Source organism: Podarcis tiliguerta, assembly GCF_965153285.1.
Source record: "Podarcis tiliguerta genome assembly, chromosome: 1".
Taxonomy (NCBI): domain Eukaryota; kingdom Metazoa; phylum Chordata; class Lepidosauria; order Squamata; family Lacertidae; genus Podarcis; species Podarcis tiliguerta.
In genome coordinates this window covers 18,154,590-18,175,859 of record NC_139534.1, presented here as the reverse complement: position 1 = coordinate 18,175,859, position 21,270 = coordinate 18,154,590, and the positions used below count along the sequence as shown (strand labels likewise).

The following is a 21,270-nucleotide window of genomic DNA, read 5'->3' as shown; positions in this document are numbered from 1 at the left end:
AAACCTTGCCCCATCATGGCTCCCCAAACAAGACACCTGCTTCTGCTTGAACTCCTTGAATATGCATTTGACATATTCCAAAGAACACAAATGGCCACACACACACATATATATATATACACAGTGGTGCCTCGCAAGACGAAATTAATACGTTCCGTGAGTCTCTTCGTCTAGTGGTTTTTTCGTCTTGCGAAGCAACCCTATTAGCGGCTTAGCGGATTAGCGCTAATAGCAGTTTAGCGGCTATTAGTGGCTATTAAAGGCTTAAGGGATTAGCGGATTAGCTGCTAAAAGGCTATTAGCGGTTTAGCGGCTTAGAAAAAGGGGGTGGGGAGCGAAAAAAAATCTCAAGACTGCAAGACATTTTCGTCTTGCGAAGCAAGCCCATAGGGAAATTCGTCCTGCGAAGCGCATCGAAAAACGGAAAACCCTTTCGTCTAGCGGGTTTTCCGACTTGCGAGGCATTCGTCTTGCGGGGTACCACTGTATATTCTTTTATCTTTCCCTGTCTTCCTTTAACAAATGAAGATGCATTGGGAAATGGGGAGGAACTGCCATCCCCAACTGCTGATTAAAAAAACAACCTGTGAAGGTTACTGAATACATCACCACTTCTGTCAGAGTATATGCATGCTCCACACCCATGGAGTTTTCCTCCCCAGTTAGCACATTTTTCACACCAAGGGCTGTAGCTCAATGGTTAGGCCAGCCTTTCTCCACCTGGGGTCCCCAGATGTTGTTGGAGTACTACTGCCATCATCCCCCAGGTCCTGCTAGCTAAGGATGATGAGAGTTGTAGCTCAACATCTGGGGACCATGGTTGAGAAAGGCTGGGGAGAACATCTGCTTAGCATTCAGATCCCAGGATTGGGAGAAAATCAAATCTGAAATCCTGGAGAGCTGGTTCCACTCATTTCAGACAATACGGAGCTAGATGGACCAGTGGTTTGACTCTGTATAGGGCAGCCTCCTATGATCCTAAAGGGAATGCAGAAGAGTGATTCAGTTTTAGCCCAGAACAGTCAACTCTGATTGGCTGCGATTCTCCATCTCATGCAGAAATCTTTCCCATCACCTGCCCCCAGATCCGTTTTACTGAAAATGCTAGTTGAACCCTCCTGCAAGCAAGGGAAGAATATGCTCTACTACTGTGCTATAGCTCCATCCCCCCAAAAAATAACGTAATCTTTTTTTTATATAAAAAGTTGGATAAGAAAACGTCCACGAAATGTACAGCTGAAGTACTATCAACCAAAAAAAAGAGTGACTTTTCAGATGGCTAAAAAGAAAATTCTGTAGAAGGAAAATCCTGCGGTTGCAAGAACTGATTTCCTCAAATCGTTTTGTGACCCTGCCATCAATCACGTCAGAAATAGTTGTGTCTGCATTCCATTCAAAACAAAGTCTAGTGTCAGTTTCAAAGTTCTAGGGGTCAGGCCAGATTAGAATGAAGCTTGGATGTATAGTCCTTTTAAATTCAGGGTCAGACTATTTCTATACAACTTGACTTGTGTGTTTGTGTGGAAAGTATACCCCCAAAAATGACAAAAAAACCCAAAAGTGTGAAAAACGGTTTGTATTTTATGCAAACAAATATCTTACAAATATTTAACAGAGATTTAAAATCACACTGCTATCTCTTAGAAAAACTCCCAGGAATACAGTAAAGAGAATTCAACTCTACTGGAAAGCAAAGTGCTCAGGGCAACATTAATACAATTTCCACAAAAGTGCATAAAACGGTTAATGTAAAAAGCATTTCCTGTACACTGTAAAAAGGACTCGGAAAGCATGTTAGCACATACGGCATTGTCAGTCGCTACCGATCATCAAAGCAGTTTTTACAAGATCATACAGTAAGAAGCCTTTTTACAAAAACAGATTTTTTTTTTAATAAAAAAGTACACTTTCCCAGTAAAAGATACTTTGAGATAATATATATATATAATCTTGAGTGCATAAGAATATCAACTCTATAAAACATTTAAAGTTGTCCATTATGTGCCACAATCCAACAAGTCTGTGAGCTGAAGTGGGCATCTGAAGGTAGATAACCCTACTGAGTGCAATTCATGCTGGCTGAAAGGTGAGGAACGCAAAGCTACGTCCAGCGCACCATGTGCTGGCCATGTGATGCTACAGCATGGCAGCCTCGACACCACCTGGCATGGAGAAAGCAGCTGCATGGCGCAACCTGCTTGGGTACATGAGAATCTGATCAAGGACGCGTTCCTTACATTTCAGTCAGCATGGACTATTCATCACTTGCTAACATGTTACGTTCAATAGGTCTGATTTCTCAAAAAATATTAGGCACAGGCATGACTTTAAAGCACACATACACACAAATCAGAACGCCGCCTATTTGAGCCCCATGAGAATGAGTTTCTTCTGCAAATTCCCATTTACCGTATTTTTTGCTCCATAAGACTCACTTTTTCCCTCCTAAAAAGTAAGGGGAAATGTGTGTGCGTCCTATGGAGTGAATGCAGGCTGCACAGCTATCCCAGAAGCCAGAACAGTGAGAGGGATTGCTGCTTTCACTGCACAGCGATCCCTCTTGCTGTTCTGGCTTCTGAGATTCAGAATATTTTTTTTCTTGTTTTCTTCCTCCAAAACCTAGGTGCGTCTTGTGGTCTGGTGCGTCTTATAGAGCGAAAAATACGGTATTTCAGAAGGCCTTTCCCACAGGGAGGTTTCCAGGTGAATAATTTCTTAGCTACAAACTTTATAGATTTTTTTTGTTTTCCTGACATTAGTGGGCTAAACAAAAATAAGTGGTTGATATTTTCAGCTTAAGGATCTGTACGCATTTTGAACTTTTTTTAAAAAAGGGCCAGTGTAATGCTTTCACACTTTTTTATATCAAACACACAAAGCCAGCTCATGTATCTTCCCCTTAACACTATGGAATCAAGTTTCGTAAATAGGATGTAAGGCCCTAGGCTTTACAATGCTATAGTCGTACCCTGCTACTCTCGGTTCCTAAGAAGTGCTGCAAATATATTCTACAATATCGTTCACTATTCCTTATTCCAAAGAGCATACTTAAAACAATAAAGGCATTTCTTCCAAGAAGAACAACCATCACAGAAAGACAGATTTTGGTGGCAAACCCATTGAAATTAATGAGCACGGCTAAGTTAGGTCCATTAATTTTAACAGGTCTACTCTTGAGTAAAGCACATTAACTCTTTTGCTCATTTGTGTAACGTTTTGGTCATGTTTCTTGGCAATTTCGTTAAAGACAAAATATAGTACATCTATGTTACGTTGGGGGATCACTGGTCATATTACAGAGGATGCAATAGTTATTTAAAACTGGTTTTAATTTCTTTGTTCCAAATCCGCATGAATTTTTTTTTGGAGGGGGGGGAGGCGGAATCAGAACAAAATTCATTCTCATTCAATTTGTCTTTTGATTTATGGTATTTATCTTTTATTTATTTTTATTTTTAACTATCATTCTTACAAAAAAAAAACACTACTCAGGAGATCTCCCCTTAAATAAATAAGCTATGCCACTTCTAACTGGGGAAAAGCCACACGTGATCATGTGCCCAAAGGCAAAACAGTTTGAGAAGCGTTGAGGTGGAGCATTGAGCACCACTTTTAAGAGGTACCAGCTACCCCTGACCCATAATAAAGCATATATATATATATGTACATGGACAGGAAAAACAAGCGCTGGCAGCAATAAGTGAAACTCTCTCTAGACACTTGACGCATCACAAGCTGGTGGGTCGTCAGACACCGATTTTGGCACAGGGGTACAGCAGAGAAAGACATTCCTCCCCAGGGTTTTATGGGCAAACCGGAAGTACATGAGATGGCCCATTGCAACGAAGGAAACAGAAATAAGCACCAGCAATCCGAAAGCTTCTGGGTTAGGAGCTAGGATGACCATGATAAAATGCAGGAGATCCAGAAGGTAATTCATGGAGTTTTGGACGCCATTTATGATACCTCTTTCTGATTCTATCACGTTTTCTTGCAGCAACTGCGTGACGGTCAGGTCAAAAGACCACAGTCCTGTTAAGACAAATACAAAGGGAATTTGTTCAGTTCCTGCTTGGGGGGCAAAAAAGGAAAGCCACACAAGATATCTCATGTATCTCCAAAAGTTAAAAGACCTTCTTTTCTACAGCTGATTTGCAAACGTAGAGACAATTTCCATGCCTTAATGAAATGAACCAAAGTAAAACTCATGCCTATTTTTTGCCTCTAGGTGAATTTTTCTTCTTCTGTATATAAGTAAAAATGCCTAACCTATTCACCTCTTGGAAAAAATAAAGAGATTGCTTGTTAACTGAGAACACAAACTTGTGTTTGTGTTTATCTGGAAATCAGAACTAAAGCATCAGATGGGGCTTACCTTCTAGAAGGCACATTTAGGATTGCAACTTAGATAATTAAGAAAGGATGTGAACTATCAAAACCTAAAAATATATGCAATGTGATCACTCTTTAATTATTCTCTCAACAACCCTTCTAGACTCCAGTACTAATGCACAGTTCTGCTTTGTTGTGAGATAATTCAGGGTGAATGTCCGTATAGTATATTTGCTTGGAAACTTAGTTTCTGCCTTGCATGTTATGCAAAGATCATATATATATGCAAGGAACGTGAACCTACAATTTCTGCACAAGCAATTCTACATCATATTTTAGGCTACAATCCTTTCTCTTAAAATCTGATTTAAGCAAGAGGATCTTCCAACTACTGGAGAGGTCTAAATTGTTATTTAAAGCATCAGAAACAGTCATCTAAATGTCTAAAAGGAAGATGGAGGCAGCTTGGTTTTTCCTGCTTCAAAGGGCAGAACCCAAACCAATGGATTCAAGTTACAAGAAAGCAGATTCTGGCTCGACATCAGGAAGAACTTTCTGATGTAAGAGCTGTTTGACAGGGGAACAGACTCCCTCAGGATCTGGACTCTCCTTCCTTGGAGGTGTTTAAGCAGAGGTTGGATGTCCGTCTGTCATGGATGATTTAGTTGAGATTCCTGCATCTCAAGGGGTTGGGACTAGATGACCCTCAGGTACCCTCCCTGCCCCAGAATTTTATGATTCTATGAGTTAACTTACCAATTCTCGCAGCAATGACTCCTGCAAACAGAAGGCTTACGGAGACAATAGGCACAGGGTTGGGAGCCAAACCCGGATCAGAGGTTGACTCATTGAACAAGGAAGGCATTCCAGTTGTAAAGGGCATTTCCAGGAGCTCGCCTTGAGGCGCCATAGTAGGCAACGGGTTACTTTCAAACAATCTAGCACTGATGTCAGCAAACGGGGAAACAGTCAGATCCAAAGGACTTCCAGGCATGAACACCGAAATCACACACAAGACGAGGGAAGCCAACTGGGCCACTCCAGAGATGATACCCGTACGAACCAGGCCACACCTGCGACGCAGCCAGGTGAAGGCGACAGTGCCCAGGATTCCAGTTATGGCAGAACCCCCCATTAAGAGGCTTAGAGTGGAACCACTCAGTCCCTGAGTATATGCATAGCCAGTAGTAATGCAGTCAAAGCCTAGGACAGTCATGTAAAGGAACGCAAGGGCCATTCCCGCAAGGAACACCGGCTGGTTGTAGTAGGCCACCCATCCGTCCCGGAACGTACTGAAAGGCTCAGCCATCCGAGAAAGACAGCCAACTTCTTCCTCCAGTTTGGGCTCAAAGACAGCCATGTCTTTCTCGCCAATTAACTGGACTCCTTCGTTGGGCTTTGACTCGCCATCTGTGGACCGAGACAAGAGTTAAGTACTGCCAAGGAAAAACATTGCATTGTGCCATTACTTTATTTCGACAGTGGTTCGTCAAACTACAGCTAGAAGTCCTGTTAGCAAGAACTCCTGTGAGCAAGGAGAACTCAGGCGAGCCTACATGCTTTCTGCCACTCAGCAGACCGTTCAGCTGCACCCAGGTCTTAAGTATCTGGCTTAAACCAAAGAATGTGGATCATTAGGACAGTAGCAGTCTTTGACACTGCGCTAGTTTTGCCATTTCATTTCATTTGTCTGTTTTAATGGATTTTGTATTTTATTTTTTTTAAAAAAAGGACATCACTTTGGTATTTTCCTACTAATGAAAGGTAGTACAGTGGTACCTCGCAAGACGAATGCCTCGGAAGACGAAAAACTCGCAAGACGAAAGAGTTTTTCGTTTTCTGAGTTGCTTCGCAAGACGGATTTCCCTATGGGCTTGCTTCGCAAGACGAAACGTCTTGCGCCTTTTTTTAAAAACCACCAATGCATTCCTATGGGAAACCGTCAATACACAGTGGTGCTTCGCAAGACGAAAAAACTCGCAGAACGAATTAATTTCGTCTTGCGAGGCACCACTGTATATGATGATGATGATGATGATTACAAAAAACAATATTCAAGAATATATCTAACTCATTTTAAAAGGATCAGCTTTTGAAGGAATATATTTGTGACTGGCAGATGCACTTGGCAGATGCAATTAGAAGGTGATCACTAGGTGCCGACAGAAGCAGGAGTGATAGTAATATGTATGGAATCCACCTGTAGGAAACAAGCAAGTTTAACATTTCCAAACAAATTCAAAAGACCTTTTTGTAGTGCAATCCATTTTGGAAGCATTCTATGAAAAGGGAGGGACTGGGGCTGCAACTCTTCACACAGTGAGAGAGTAAGTCTCCTTCAACTCAATAGGGCTTGCTTTTGGGAAGCTGTACGTAGGTTTGTATCTTATAGGTCATTTCTATTTGGCCAAAAACACTCCTTGGAAATACTGGTACCTTTCTGCATGTTCAGCTGCTTCAGTTCTGACTCCTCAACCTTTGAACTGGATTTATGAGCCAAAGCAGGAGTTTTCTGGTAAACCTTCCACAGCAGCATATACTCTGCACACATGGAAATCAAGTTCCACCCAGAAATGAATCCGCAGCCAATCACAGGTGATCCAAAGGTCATTATCTGCCCAACAGCCATTGGGGCCAAGATATTGGTCAGCTGGTCAATTCTTCGTATTGTAGCATTCATATCTGTAAGGGAACATTGGAAAACACAAAATTGGCACTTGATATAGAAGCTGGGAACCCCAAATTCAATACTATTTACTTGCACACAAAGATCTCCTAAAGATTTCAATAAAATTTACTGCAAACAAGTAAGCCTTGATTCAGAGGCCAACACTCAGACTTCTATATTATATACTATCCTTTTGTTTTCCTCCTCATACTGCCCCAGAAACGTCTTAAATAATCATACATACACAGATCATTGTTATTCTTTTAAGTACAAACAGGCCAGAAGCTCCTCAAAGACTTGGCAGCACAACTGAATTACAGCAAAAAGTATGTAGCTTCTCACATTTCCTCTCTCTTCAAATGTACCTGTAGCCCTGTACAGTAAAGATAGCAGCTGCAGTCTTTTGGCTCCACCACCTCATCTCCAATAGTCTTAACATACAATTTCTGTTGGATTACTGTGCAGAGATTCTCCTGCAGGTGATCTCAGTGATCAAGCGGGGATATAAGGGTTCAGGCGATCCCTGAGATATCCTGGACCTAAGTTGTTCAGGGCTCTGTAAATTCATACAACAACCTTCAACCTGGGCAACAACACACAACACCAGTGAAAACGGCTAAACTGGCTACCCATCTACTACCAAGCCGGGTTCAAGCTCCTTGTATTAATTTACAAAGCCCTGAACAGCTTAAGTCCAGGCAACCTAAGGCCCCTGCATGAACCTTTACATCCCAGTTTGATCTCTGAGATCATCTATAGGAGGTGTTGTTGCTTGTCCCCTGAGTTGGTGAGGCTCATTGGATATGGACAAGAAACAGTGTCACCAGCCCAGCCCTGTGGAATGTTCTTCCAAAATATGCAGCGGGTGTCTTCTATTTTGACCTTCAGACAATTGCTGAAAAGTTTTCTTTGTTCCCAGGCAGACAATTAAGACGAACACTTTCTGCAACAGTTGCCTGATTATCTTTGTGAATTTGTTTGCATGGTTTTTGTTGTGTATATGTAATTGTTGCAAACCACTTTAGTGTGTTTTTTAAAAAAAATGAAGTTGTGGTATATAGGTATATATATTTTTTAATCTTTAAATAAATAAAGGCACTTCAAGTCCAAACATGTACAAGCAACTAAAATCAACAGAATGTGGTCTAGATTGTTGAAACATCCTGGAGCTTACTGACTTCATCTGCGCAGGCTTACGACTGGGGTTTAAGGCTTGCCATATGGCAACACAGTTCACCCCTCTTGCAACAGAGGATATTGGCAAGAACTCATCGCACCTGGTAAAATTAGATCGATGCTTACCCTTGTACTACTGCAAGAAATATTTTCGTAGTAAAAATGTGACAAAGTATTGATTCTAAACACAGCTGTGTAAAAAGTTCTGTGTTTGTTCAACCTTGGCAGTGTAATAGCTGAACTATAACAAGGGCCACAGAGCATAATGTCTACATGACCAACTGATAATCCACTTATTATAATTAGCTACTCTCCTGCTCTCTCTGAACAAGAAAGAGGAGGGAAGAGAAACAAATATAATCTGCCCTTTATAACCTGATGTTGACTCACGACTCCTGTAACACAGAAAAATGTGCTGATTTCAGCTAGTTTAAAGCCAAGTATACAGAGTAAAATAGTTTTTAAGATAACCAAAACCCAGTATACATCACCTGCTAATTTGCTCCTGTTTTCACCCGCAACAACGACGACCCAGTCTCTCTGTATGGTAATTGATGTGGCAGTGCTGGCTAGATTTGCAATGTTTGCTATTGTGATGACTAGGATATAGCAAAGGGTCTGCAAGAATGGAAAGAGACGTTCAAGCATAAGGAAAACAAATTAACCACTCTCCCTCAAACTGCTAAATTACAATTTACTTCTTGTTTACTTCTTGCCCACAACCATTGTCTGCTAGCAGATGCATCTTCCACTGCCTCAAAAACCATCCTTTGTCTTCTCTTCCCTCTGTGTGGACATAAAACTAGAGCGATCCAAAACCATTAAGGTATAGCAGGTATCCCCATTTGGCCAGCCAGGCCATTATGGCCAAGCCACACCCACCTGCCCAACAGGTAAAGTCATGGCTGGACCAAAAAGGGATTTGCAGGTACTGCTGATCAGCTGATTGATGATGCTTTCCAGAGGTGCTTTGAAGTCCTGACCATCAACGGATTGTTGGGGCTTCAAAGCGCAGTGCTTTCTACAAATACCACCAGATGGTTTAAAAGATCCCAGCACAGCCCAAGCTGCCCTAGTGCCTACAGATTTATTTATTTTTGAACCAGTGTTCCCCCCCCCCCCTCTCTCCTTAAAGAAGGCTTGAATACATTATGACATCAGGTGATAGACAGGCATGTTGTTCACCTGCCCAAGTTGGCCTATAGCAGGCTGAGAGAGATAAGGAACTGGCCAATTCCTCACCCCTAGTATAAAGAAAAGAGTGTCCTTGAAAGCTGGACCATTGTTCAGTTCAGATAATCCATCAAACCATGATGTGTGAGATCATGAAGAAGAAGAAGAAGAAGAAGAAGAAGAAGAAGAAGAAGAAGAAGAAGAAGAAGAGTTTGGATTTGATATCCCGCCTTTCACTCCCTTTAAGGAGTCTCAAAGCGGCTAACATTCTCCTTTCCCTTCCTCCCCCACAACAAACACTCTGTGAGGTGAGTGGGGCTGAGAGACTTCAGAGAAGTGTGACTGGCCCAAGGTCACCCAGCAGCTGCATGTGGAGGAGCGGAGATGAGAACCCGGTTCCCCAGATTACGAATCTACCGCTCTTAACCACTACACCACACTGGCTCTCTGAATGTGGCTTAACCTTGAGTTTCTTGTTCTGGCTTGGCAGGCAAGGACTAATCATAGTTTGCTGGTTTAAAAGCCTTCCTCTTCTGAAAAAGGAACTCTGAGAACGCCTGACCAGATTTTGAGAGCCCCCCCCCCCCCCGCAAATGACGCCACTGGTACAGAGTACTGAAGTTCATGTTTAACAGTGCAAACCTATACATTATGGCTGGGGAACCTGAGTCCCTCCATATCTTGTTGGACTCCCAACTCCCAACAGCCCAAGTCATAATGGCTTGTTGTGAGGGTTGATAGGAGTTGTGGTCTACCAACACCTGAAGGGACATAACTTCCCCACTCCTGCTGTGCGCGTCCACTCAAGAGAAAATGTCACTGTTTACTCAAAGGTAAGCATGTATAAAGGTAAAGGTAAAGGGACCCCTGACCGTTAAGTCCAGTCACGGACAATTCGGGGGTTGCGGCGCTCATCTCGCTTTACTGGCCGAGGGAGCCGGCGTTTGTCCGCAGGCAGTTTTTCCAGGTCATGTGGCCAGCATGACTAAGTCACTTCTGGCAAACCAGAGCAGCACACAGAAACGCCGTTTACCTTCCCGCCGGAGCAGTACCTATTTATCTACTTGCACTGGCATGCTTTCAAACTGCTAGGTTGGCAGGAGCAGGGACTGAGCAACGGGAGCTCACCCCGTCGCAGGGATTCAAACCGCTAACCTTCTGATCAGCAAGCCCTAAGCTCTGTAGTTTAGACCACAGCGCCACCCGCGTCCCTTAAGCATGTATAAGATTGCTTTACTATTGATCTAGGATGGGACCAACCTTATTGGCCTAGCAAGAGGAAATCCATTTAAGCACTGACAACAGACTATATTCGATTGAATCCATTAAGTATTGTGACATCCAAAAGCTTCAGGCTGACTGAAAAGGCAACAGTGCTATCATAATCAAATGTTTATCAATGGTTTTTTGGATAAAAATGATGAGGTTTGTGCACTTACCAGAAGCCACCCATGATATAGAGCCAAAAGCTGAGTCTTAAACAGGAAGACCAGCATCAGAAGGATGCCACACAAGATGACCGATGCATTCTGCACAATTAAGGATGTCTGGGCCACTGTTTAGGACAAAGGGAGAGGAGGGGAAATTGCAATTTAGGTCATGCCAACAATAACAATAGGAAATATGCGACCATTGGAAGACCTTGCATCTTTTCACGCAACTTTCTCTTCAATATTTAAAGCAAAACATGTTTCGTGTTTACAGACTCCTGGCTTCTGTTATTTCTCCCAGCACTTTGAGGGACAAAAAAGCGGGGAGTGGGTGCATAAGACGAACACTTGGTTGAGATTGCTCCCTAGGATATAACACCCGCAAGTCTAAAGAAATTAAAATATGACTCTAAATGAAGAAGACATTTGGTAAGAATTATGTCGAAGCTGTCTGGCTTGCTCCACCAGCAAGAGTAACTATGCCTTCGCTGAGTAACCCCCTTGGGCTTAGTGTTCAAACATGGAGTAATTGTTCACCCATTGGGCCCTGCCTTCAAAACAAAGGCATAATTTTTTAAAATGCTAACGCCTCAGCCAAGGAGGAAACACCTAGCGTGAGTAGCTGAAATGTACTACTAATGGCAGTAATTATTTAAAATTAGCTTTAAGCAGGTCACATAATTATACTGTCTGCAAAATGCTTAGTCCAAGAGACAAGGCATATGAATTTTGCAGAGAATATGTGACCATTACAGCCCTGCCACACAGGATTTATAAAGAGGATAGGCCTTGTTGTACACAGTGGTACTTGCTTCTGAGTAAACCTGGAGAGAACTCTGCGAGCTTGCACAGTTATTCTTTACCAGCTCCGAATGAGATACTAATCAAACTTTCAATGCCTCTAGCATTTTATTCAAATATTCTACACCATGATAAGGCTCATCATTTTCAGACTGGCATAAAATTAACTAAGCCATACTCAGAGTAGGCCTCCTGAAATCAACGGGCATACATTAGTCGTGTCTATTGCTTTTAGCAGCTGTACACTGAAGTTGAGATACAACCCAGTGCCACATGGGTGAGGGGAATGCTTGAAAACTTGCAATCATCATCATCATCATCATCTATTTAGAAAGTAAACATTGGCGTAAGCCATTTTAACACCTTCCATCTTGTTTTCTGTGATTTGGGGTCCACATAACACATGTCAACATTCTTCATCAAAACCACTAAAACATGACTAACCTTTGAGCCTTGGGTTCTTGTCTACCCAGTCTCCAATAATGGCTCCCAGAAGAAGAACTGAACCTGCCACAACCAGCCCATAAACAGCAGTCAAGAGCAGACTGTTTCCGTACAGTTCAACCAGGAAGACCGACACTGCAAAGTGCCACATACGATCTCCCTAGAGGAAAAAAAAAAAGAGATTTAGTTTAATACTAAATCATGTGCTGCACATAACAATTTAGGGCAGAGCTTTCCAAACCTTTCATGTTGGCGACACACTTTTTAGACATGCATCATTTCGCGACACACTAATTCAGTTTTACTAGCAAATCGGCGGGCTACCTGCTCCCTTTGCAGCCCTGGGAGGAGCACAGGGAGTGTTCACGGGATACACCTACACACTGCAGCCAACACACTAATGTGTTGTGACACACGTTTTGGAAAGCTCTGCTTTAGGGTGTCTATAAAGTATCCAAGAGTGTCTTCCCCATATTTTTGGGTAAGACGCTCCCCGTGAATCTCCTTCCTTGAGGGGACCCACCTTCTTGCCCTTGTCACCATTGCCCTTTCCCTGGCAAGGGACTAAAAAGACAACCTAAACACAAAACGAATAAACGAAGGCACCAGACAACTATCCTCCTTTATTATCTCCCACGCTGAAGTTCCTTGCATAATTCTCATTGGTTACCTGAACTGTTCAGCCCCTGTAATAACCCAACATCCTCCTCCTTCACAGCACTTTAACACCAACGTTGGTTTCTTGGAAGTTGGAGCCCTTGAAACTGTTCCAACTCTGCTTGAAGTTGACTAGATTTCAACTTCTATATATGTAGAACCCAATAAATCCTGCAAGCGCTGCAATGGAAACTTCCCCATTATCCTAGCAACTGCAATAGCAGATGAACTCTGATGAAATGCCCGTAACTGTTTTACTGTTACTCAGATAAATATACAGAACAGTAGCTTGGGTGGCATAATAAATCTGCTGTTGAAAAAACCAGAAACCCAGTAGTTTCCTCATCTGTCACAAAGCAATAGCTGTGTACCAGACAGGTTACTCCTACAGTAATCCTTAATTTGCACTGGACAGGTTACATTGCAGGCAATGGGACTGTTACACAGTAAGTCAATTATTGCCTGTGACCCCCATTATCTGAGTGGAAGGGTCATGTCGTCTAATGACCCTTTAAAGGCCATCTGTCAGACAAGCTAGCTAAGGGGTGTCGCTGACATTCATTTATTTTGTGATGTTCACATTCCAGCAATCTACCTTCCTCTGAAAAGTCCTAAATGTGTGTTCAGCAGATAAGTTTCTCGCTTTGATAAGCAGCAGAAAGGGGGCAATTGCCGATAACAAACATGGAACGCACAAGTGCGGCCAGCATTGAAATGTTGCAATGAATGTGTGCTTCTCTTCAGTGTTCTAGCCAAGCTAGCCTCCCACAATTTTCCATTCTATTGGTCCTACCAACCAGTTTGGCCCCCTCCAATATTCAGCCCACACTCTGTAGCCTCTAAGCGTGCTCAGTCTTCACTGGGTTGTTTTGTGGTCCCTTTATCTAAGTCCCCACCACCTCCGCTGGAAATATTCTTTGGTATTTCTGAAAACCTTGAGACTCTCCTGAACATGCTGGTGCCTCCTCTCTTGTGTGTGGGTTGCGCCTTTTTGGCTACAAAAGCAACAACACTCACTTCTGAAAACACTGGGAACGGTTGTTTAATGCCTGAAAATAGCCAAGGGAGGAAGAAAAACAACAATCTGGTAACAACTAAACCAAAGGACCTATGGAAGACTTTAGCTAAGCGCATAAAGGTAATGCCACACACTGCATTTTTGGGTGTGCATGTAAAGCTGTTCTTAAGTTGTAAATGTAATAAAGCAATGCGTATGAGTAAATACACTCACTGAGGAGCCACGTTTGACGTAAGTGCCCTTACGGATCATCCTGGGATTGAAAATATGAAATTACCCTAACTTGATATAGTTACTAGAAGCAGAATTTTCGTCTCTAAAAATGTAAGTTGTTTTGGCTGTTCCATAAAGGTCCTAGCTGAAGCCACAGGTGTAACCTGAGATTAAATGCTGAGTTATTGCTTGTGACAGCTGTCAGACTGAGCACAACATTCTCTTGGAGACAAAGGAGGAGTTCCTTGCCACAAAACTAACAACCAAAAGCAAGCATGGATACAGTTGCCTGCAATATTTAAGCATCCTTTAATTCAAATGTTTAAAGTCTTGGTTCCACAAAGTGTGTGTCTGTGTGTGTATTGCTTCTGCAAAGTTAGCTACTTAAGAAAGTGTTTCTTTGCCTGCTTATTTTCTTATTAAGAGAGAAAATCAGTGAGTCAGACACTAAGGCTGTCATGGGTGGCACAAACCAATTGTTAGCAAATTAAACTGGGGAAGTTAATTAGCTTCTTATGCCTTCATACGAACCCCATGCCTCAGAAGCAATTCCCAGTAAAAACAAATGAAACTACAAGGATTCCACCCTCTGCATATCCACATACAGGATAATATGTTGTGCTTCAGAACTTGCCTTGTCAGACAGAGGCATCGGGGTGCTATGTAGCAAAACTGGGGCATGGTTAGGTTAAACACCTACTGAACTGAAATGTTTTGTTTTGCTGATTTGCACCTAAGACACCTCTGGTTATAACCACAGACATTAGTAATAATAATAATAATAATAATAATAATAATAATTTATTTATACCCCGCCCATTCTGGGCGGCTTCCAACAGAACGCTAAAATACAATAACCTATTAAACATTAAAAGCTTCCCTAAACAGGGCTGCCTTCAGATGTCTTCTAAAAATTTGGTAGTTATTTTTCTCTTTGACATCTGGTGGGAGGGCGTTCCACAGGGCGGGTTCCACTACCAAGAAGGCCCTCTGCCTGGTTCCCTGTAACTTGGCTTCTCGTAGCGAGGGAACCACCAGAAGGCCCTTGGCGCTGAACCTCAGTGTCCAGGAAGAACGATGGAGGTGGAGACGCTCCTTCAGGTATGCTGGACCGAGGCCGTTTAGGGCTCAAAAGAGCATACCTGCTGCCTCCACAACAACAGCCAAGATGTTCTTTCTGTACTACAGCACCATTCCACACATGCCTGAATTGCCACCATCTTTCAATGACCGATTTTTCTCCTCAAAAACAACAAAAAAAGGAAAGGGGGAGGTCTTTTTCCCTCAGAAAACCAACTGGCTTATGTGTGCTCAACTCTGAACTGAACTATAGAACCTATCTCTCTATCGCATCTTGAACAAAACATTCCAACCTCTCCCACCCGCAAATTCATGGTCAGTTAAGGACACAGAGGGGTTTTCATTAGATAGAGATCCTTTTAAAGTAGGGGTGAGAAACAGGAGGCTCTCCAGCTCCCGTCAGTCCCAGCCAACATAGCCAACAGCCAGGGTTGAGCGGAGGTCCAACGTATTTTAAGGACCAATCTACCTAAATTATAAGCCACAATTCTAGACACAGATGTGGGCAGGCAGAGCAGAAGGGTGTGCATGGCCAGAGGTGTAAAGAAGAGCTGCTTATTACAGCTGATCACCCAGCTGAACAAGCAAGCCCGTTTTAAATAGAAAAAGCAAGTTCCAAGGTGAACAGCTACAGTGGAGCCATTCAAAGAACCTTTGTGCTTTATGCATGTGCTTTGCCCATGATATGACAGCCAAGAATTACAATTTCAACCTGACACATTAAAAAAAAGCACATTTAGTGCTCCTCCTGAAATCCATGGGAGTTGCAAAACTTAACTCTAGCTAGATCGTGCCCCAAGTATTTTGTGGTGAGTTTAGGAAAATTCTTTATTGCACTGAATAGGGAGATACTCGCTTCCAACCAGGAATGGCCCAATAGATTTTTCTGCTTCAAAGGACAAGATGGAGCCCCATTCCACATAAAAAGTTCAACCTTACTTCAGCACTGGTTAGTGGACAGTGTCTTCCATTGCGCCCAAGGGCAGCAGCCTGGGTTTAGGGTTTGGGGCCAACCGAGTGGTACCCACAGCTCTGTTCCTCAGTACCTGCCCAGTTCCCAGCATTTGCTGCCTTGCTCTGACTAATGGCAAAGCTGGCCCTGAGTGAACTATGGCCAAAGTAAAGAGAGGCTTTGCTGAAACCCCAGTCCTAATCATGTGTGTCTTTTCACCTCCTTGCAATATCAACCTTAGTGGTTTTGCTGTGTCAGTTTAATGCCATGTTTGGTGGCACTGTGCTGATACAGATGTACTATATGCTGCTACAAGGATCATAAGCTCTGTGTTCCTGCATGACAGTCACTGGGGAACAGCATATAAAAATTAATGTAACTTGCCTTCTACAGAGAAAGAAAAAAGCTAGCATTTTATCTGAATCAGGACAGAAGCTTCTCAGTTCACGTATGGGTTGTTTTATTATTATTATTATTATTATTATTATTACTCCTTGGAAATGCTGTGTCTTAACCATTGCATTTTGCTAACAAACATTCTTCCTCATAAATCACTGATAATTTTATCAATATTTTAAGCACATTTGCCCCAATTCGACACACATTTAGAGTGACCTATGCAAACAAAATAAATATCTCTTGGTACGGGAAAGGAGAAAAATTCCAGCAACATCAATTATTATTATCATTATCATTATCTATACCCCGTCCATCCAGCTGTGCTTCCCCAGCCACTCTGGGTGACTTCCAACACATACAAAAACATAATAAAACATCAAACATTTTAAAAAAAACATTAGCCAACCAGGCCTTTGGATACTGCTGAAAATAAGTCAGACTATTGATATCAAAGCTATTTAACAAAGCTGAGATCTACATTATTCTTCATTGAAAAGCATAGGCTCTGGTCCTAACAGAGCTGAAACCTGTGATGGGGCTTGCTAAAGAATTCAGGACCAATGTGTCAGAGCATATTCTATTAAATGTATTGTTGCACATTTTACCTGAATTGTGGCATGGCATCGTACAGCACAACCCCCTCTTGTTGATATATGCAACAGTTGTCCAGACCAGCCAAATGTATATTATCTACGGTTATACATTACTTACCCAAGTGGACAGGGAATGGCCAAGGTACAGTAGGAATTTTGCAGAGGTGAAATAACTGGCACAGGATCCTAAGATGGAAACAGAAGAGAGTTGTCATTTAAGTGTGTCCTGCCAATTTACTTTTCTTGTGCAGCTAGACCAGGGGTCAGAAAACTTTTTCAGCAGGCGGCCAGTCCACTGTCCCTCAAACCTTGTTGGGGGGGGGGCAGACTATATTTTGGAGAGAAAAAATGAACAAATTCCTTTGCCCCACAAAATCCTATGCATTTTAAATAAAAGGACACATTCTACTCATGTAAAAACACCAGGCAGGCCCCACAAATAACCCAGAGATGCATTTTAAATAAAAGGACACATTCTACTCATGTAAAAACACACTGATTTCCAGACCGTTCGCGGGCCGGATTTTGAAGGCGATTGGGCAGGATCAAGCCCCGGGGCCTTAGTTTGACTACCCATGAGCTAGACAGTGTCCAAGCTTCTACCATCATCTCTGCCATTGTTTAGTATCGTTACTTAGCTTAATAAATTTGGGTAAAGCACCAAGACAGCTTGACAACTACCTATAGGTTTCAGTCTTTGCTTAAAAAAATATCAACCTCCTTTAACACCAAGTTTTATTAACTGTCATGAGGCACTTAGTTTTCCCATCTATCTAGTCTGCCACATTTTTTCCCATCTATCTTGCGACCTGCTGCCTTAGTCTCAATTTAATGTCCATGCATCCTCCGCCAGAATTATTTCATGTGCTACTCGGAAGCGCTGCTATGCAATTCCAATGGCAAAAAGTTATGAACAAAATTCCAACAGTGGTCCTACCTCTTTTCGACATAAAAGCCATCACAACTAACGCCACACATGCACTTTTCTAGGTTACAGGGATATGACCCTTTCAGCCAAGCTAACGAAAGCAGAAGTATGCAGATGTTTCTCTCTTCAGTGTGAAAAACACCACGAAGCTTCTCCTCTTCTTCAGCAACCTCATTTTATACCTCATGGTTGCAATCCAGCGTTACCTGTGTGCCTTCTTCCCATGTAAGGGAATATAGCCCCACAAAGCATAGCACTTCTTCTCCCAGACATAGCCAGGATTCCAACGCATCTTGGATTTCTTCTCCTAAAGAATTCCTTCTCCTAAATAGGAGCTGGCTGCCAAAACATAGAAGCTGCCTTAGACCAAATCCAAACCACCCATCCGTCCAGTTCAGCTGGGGCAGCGATTCTCCAGATCTTCAGACATAGGGCACCCGCTGCCATAACTGGACTGAAGTTGGGGTCTTCTGCATGCAAGGCAGCCGCCCTCTACCAATGGGCTACGGGGGCCCTTCCTCAAACTGCTGAACTGTCCAGCAAAAGCAAGGTACAGTCGTACCTTAGTTCTCGAGCAGAATGCGTTCCAAGAGTCCGTTCAATTCCTGAAACCATTTGCGGCTTCCAATTGGCTGCATCCTGCAGCCAACTGGAAGCCACGGAAGACGTTCAGCTTTTGGAAATGGTTCGAAAACCGGAACACTCACTCCCGGTTTTTGATCGTTTGGGAGCCAAAGCGTGTGAGTTCCAAGGCGTTCGGCAATCAAGGTACGACTGTACTTTGCAAGAGCGGTTACAGCGCACCCATCAGAGCAGCGACATTTGTTGCAGGCTGGGTGCATGCGCACCCACTACCAAACTCGGCACCCAGTGCAGGATTAAACCCTATTGATATCACCAATTACCTTCTAGCAAGTTTTACGAACTGGCAACACACCAACTCACAGAAAGCTTCGTTTCTGGAGCGGGTAACACCGAACGAAGAAAGCTCGGTTGCCATTTTCCCTTCAAGATCAAATCAGTATTATTTCGATCCCTTGTCGCAGGGCCCCCTCAAAGGTCCGCAGGGGCCGGTGCCTCCTCTCTGCCTGTGTGGTAACGAGACACTGCGGGCAAGCGCCTGGCGCTGTGCGCGCAGAAGAGAATCCAGCGCAGCTCGCGCGCAACGCGCCTCGCGGGCTGAGCGGAGCGCGCGCGCGCCTTTGCGCAAACTCCCTCCGTCCCCCGGGTGCGCAAGACCTCTCCATGACCCGCTTCCCCGCGTCAGCCAGACAGCCTGCGCTTGGCTGGCGCCCGAGCCAGCCTCGCCACCTGCGCCCGTGCGCTCAGCCCGTGTCCCTCTCCGCGCTCTGCGAACTCACCACAGCATCCTTGCTTGCTTTGCTGTTCTGCCATGGCTTATATATCAGCTTGGCACCTCTGAGTTGTTGTTGTTTTTAAAAATCTCTCCCCGGCGGGGGGGGGGTCCTTTCCTCTCGGCGGCTTGTTGCTCTCGTGAGAGAGCGCGACAGAGGCGGGCCGGCAGACACGCGCGCACGCACACACACGCGACGAGCGCAGCGGCGAGCTCGGGGGTACCCAGGAGAGGAGAGCGGGGCAGAGCGCAGCGCCAAGAAGCAGCAGCGGACGAAACGGCCTAACCCCCTTGTTGCTCTTTCCAAACTTAGCTATCACTGTAGCTGAAGTTGGAAAGAAATGGCCTTATGGGCAGGTGGCCGCGACGCGACCGCTCCGCTGGGAATGGGGACCCCGCAAGGCGCCCACCAAGTTCCTCAAGCCGCGGCTCCTCCTGCCCGAGCTGACCCCTTGGGCTCTGTCCTGGTGCTGTGGCGAGCCGACCCTTTATATAGAAGCGAGGGGCCGCGCGAAGGTGGAGGAGTTCCCCGGAGTCGCCTATCAGCGGCCGGCAGATCTGCATATCCCCTCCCGCCCGTCCTGACTGTGCGAGCTGCGCCTTCTGCAAGGGAGGAAGGGATGGCTGGGAAGGAGAGAAAGAGAGAGAGAGAGAAAGAGGAGAGAGAGGGCTGGTGCTTCTCTTGGGGAAGCCGGGACTGAGAGGAGGGGGGGCCTTTTATAGGGCTAGGAAGGCTGGCCGGAATCTCCACCCTAGAAGAGGAACATTATCTGCTCCCCGCAGGGCTCTGCAAATGACACCCTGCAACGCATAGCATCCTCCTGAGTCTCCTCCAGCGCTGCGCCTCAAAACAAAACTCAAAGACCACATAAGGGTGATCCGGGGACCCTCTAAAGCCACGGTTCCCGACGTGGGGCAATTTGATTTTTAAGGGGGGGGGCAATTCGAGAATGAGTTATCAATAATGAGGTGTTTTGTTTGTTTGTTTTTTGCATTTCTTCCTCCACGTGAATAGGACTTCACTTTTTGAATAATAAGAATTATATGTCCGGGGGGGGGGGGGGACACACCAGGATTTTAGAGATGCTTAGGTGGGGCATGGCCAAAAAAAAAAAGGTTGAAAACTACTGCTCTAAAATAAACGGCCACCACTGAAAAGATGGCACCTTCGTTCTTTCTCGCTGAAAAGCCCCATCATTCCTGCTGGTTTCCCATAATTTTTTAAAATACAATTTTTATTTGATTTTATAAATATAAAATTATAACAGTACAGCCATGCACATCCACATTTAAAGATTCTTCCGAATCTCTAGACTTCTCACCTTCCCCCTCCATGGGTCCTTTTTATTAACCTTTTCTACTGCATCTTTTTCAGTGATCCACATTTTATATCACTCCATTATCTCCATAGTACTTGCTACATTACCAGTGTTACTGCAGTCCTGCTAATGTTTTCATCTGCTTACAGTGGTCTCCAAGATAAATTATAATTCCTCCCCATTCTTGGTGTTGTTGTTTTTTTAATTAAAGATTTTCTTGGTTTACAAAAGTATGAGCAATGTCTCTTTCCCCCCCAAGTTACATTTTTACAGATCAGTTTCCCCCCATTCTTTGTTAAAGTTTTGGTCTTCTTGGTTCCTGAGCTTTCCGGTCAGTTTCGCCATTTCGGCATAGTCCAACAGTTTCATTTGCCATTCTTCTCTGGTAGGGACAGGTTTCCCATAATTTTACTCAATTCCCCCTCTGGGTTTCATTCATGCGCTTCTTTCCTGGTCTGGAAACTTCATTGTTCAGCTCTCCCTTCTGGAAGGCTGCCATCTCTCCTTTGCCATGTGCCATTTCATAGATTTTTCCAATGAGGACCCTGCATGCCACCAAGGATACCAATACAGTGGTACCTCGCAAGACGAATGCCTCGCAAGACGAAAAACTCACAAGACGAAAGAGTTTTTTGTTTTTTGAGTTGCTTCGCAAGACGAATTTCCCTATGGGTTTGCTTCGCAAGACGAAAACGTCTTGCGCCTTTTTCTTAAAACCGTCAATGCATTCCTA

The 21,270-nt window shown here is 43.8% G+C and overlaps 1 protein-coding gene and 1 long non-coding RNA gene across 2 annotated transcripts; one reads left to right on the top strand and one right to left on the bottom strand.

Moving 5' to 3' along the window:
• Positions 1–1,292: 1,292 nt before the first annotated feature.
• LOC310664950 lies at positions 1,293–3,360 on the top strand. The gene is made up of 2 exons (XR_014505124.1): positions 1,293–2,410; positions 2,676–3,360. It is a non-coding gene; the product is annotated as an uncharacterized lncRNA (long non-coding RNA).
• Positions 2,831–19,689, bottom strand: SLC40A1 (solute carrier family 40 member 1). Its single transcript, XM_083409478.1, has 9 exons — positions 19,331–19,689; positions 19,226–19,298; positions 17,055–17,122; positions 12,025–12,184; positions 10,789–10,904; positions 8,668–8,794; positions 6,769–7,014; positions 5,089–5,742; positions 2,831–4,032 (listed from the first exon to the last, which is right to left on the bottom strand). Exons 2-9 carry the CDS (start codon positions 19,257–19,259, stop codon positions 3,713–3,715), a joined length of 1,725 nt encoding a protein of 574 aa, XP_083265604.1. The 5' UTR covers positions 19,260–19,298; positions 19,331–19,689; the 3' UTR covers positions 2,831–3,712.
• Positions 19,690–21,270: the final 1,581 nt, after the last annotated feature.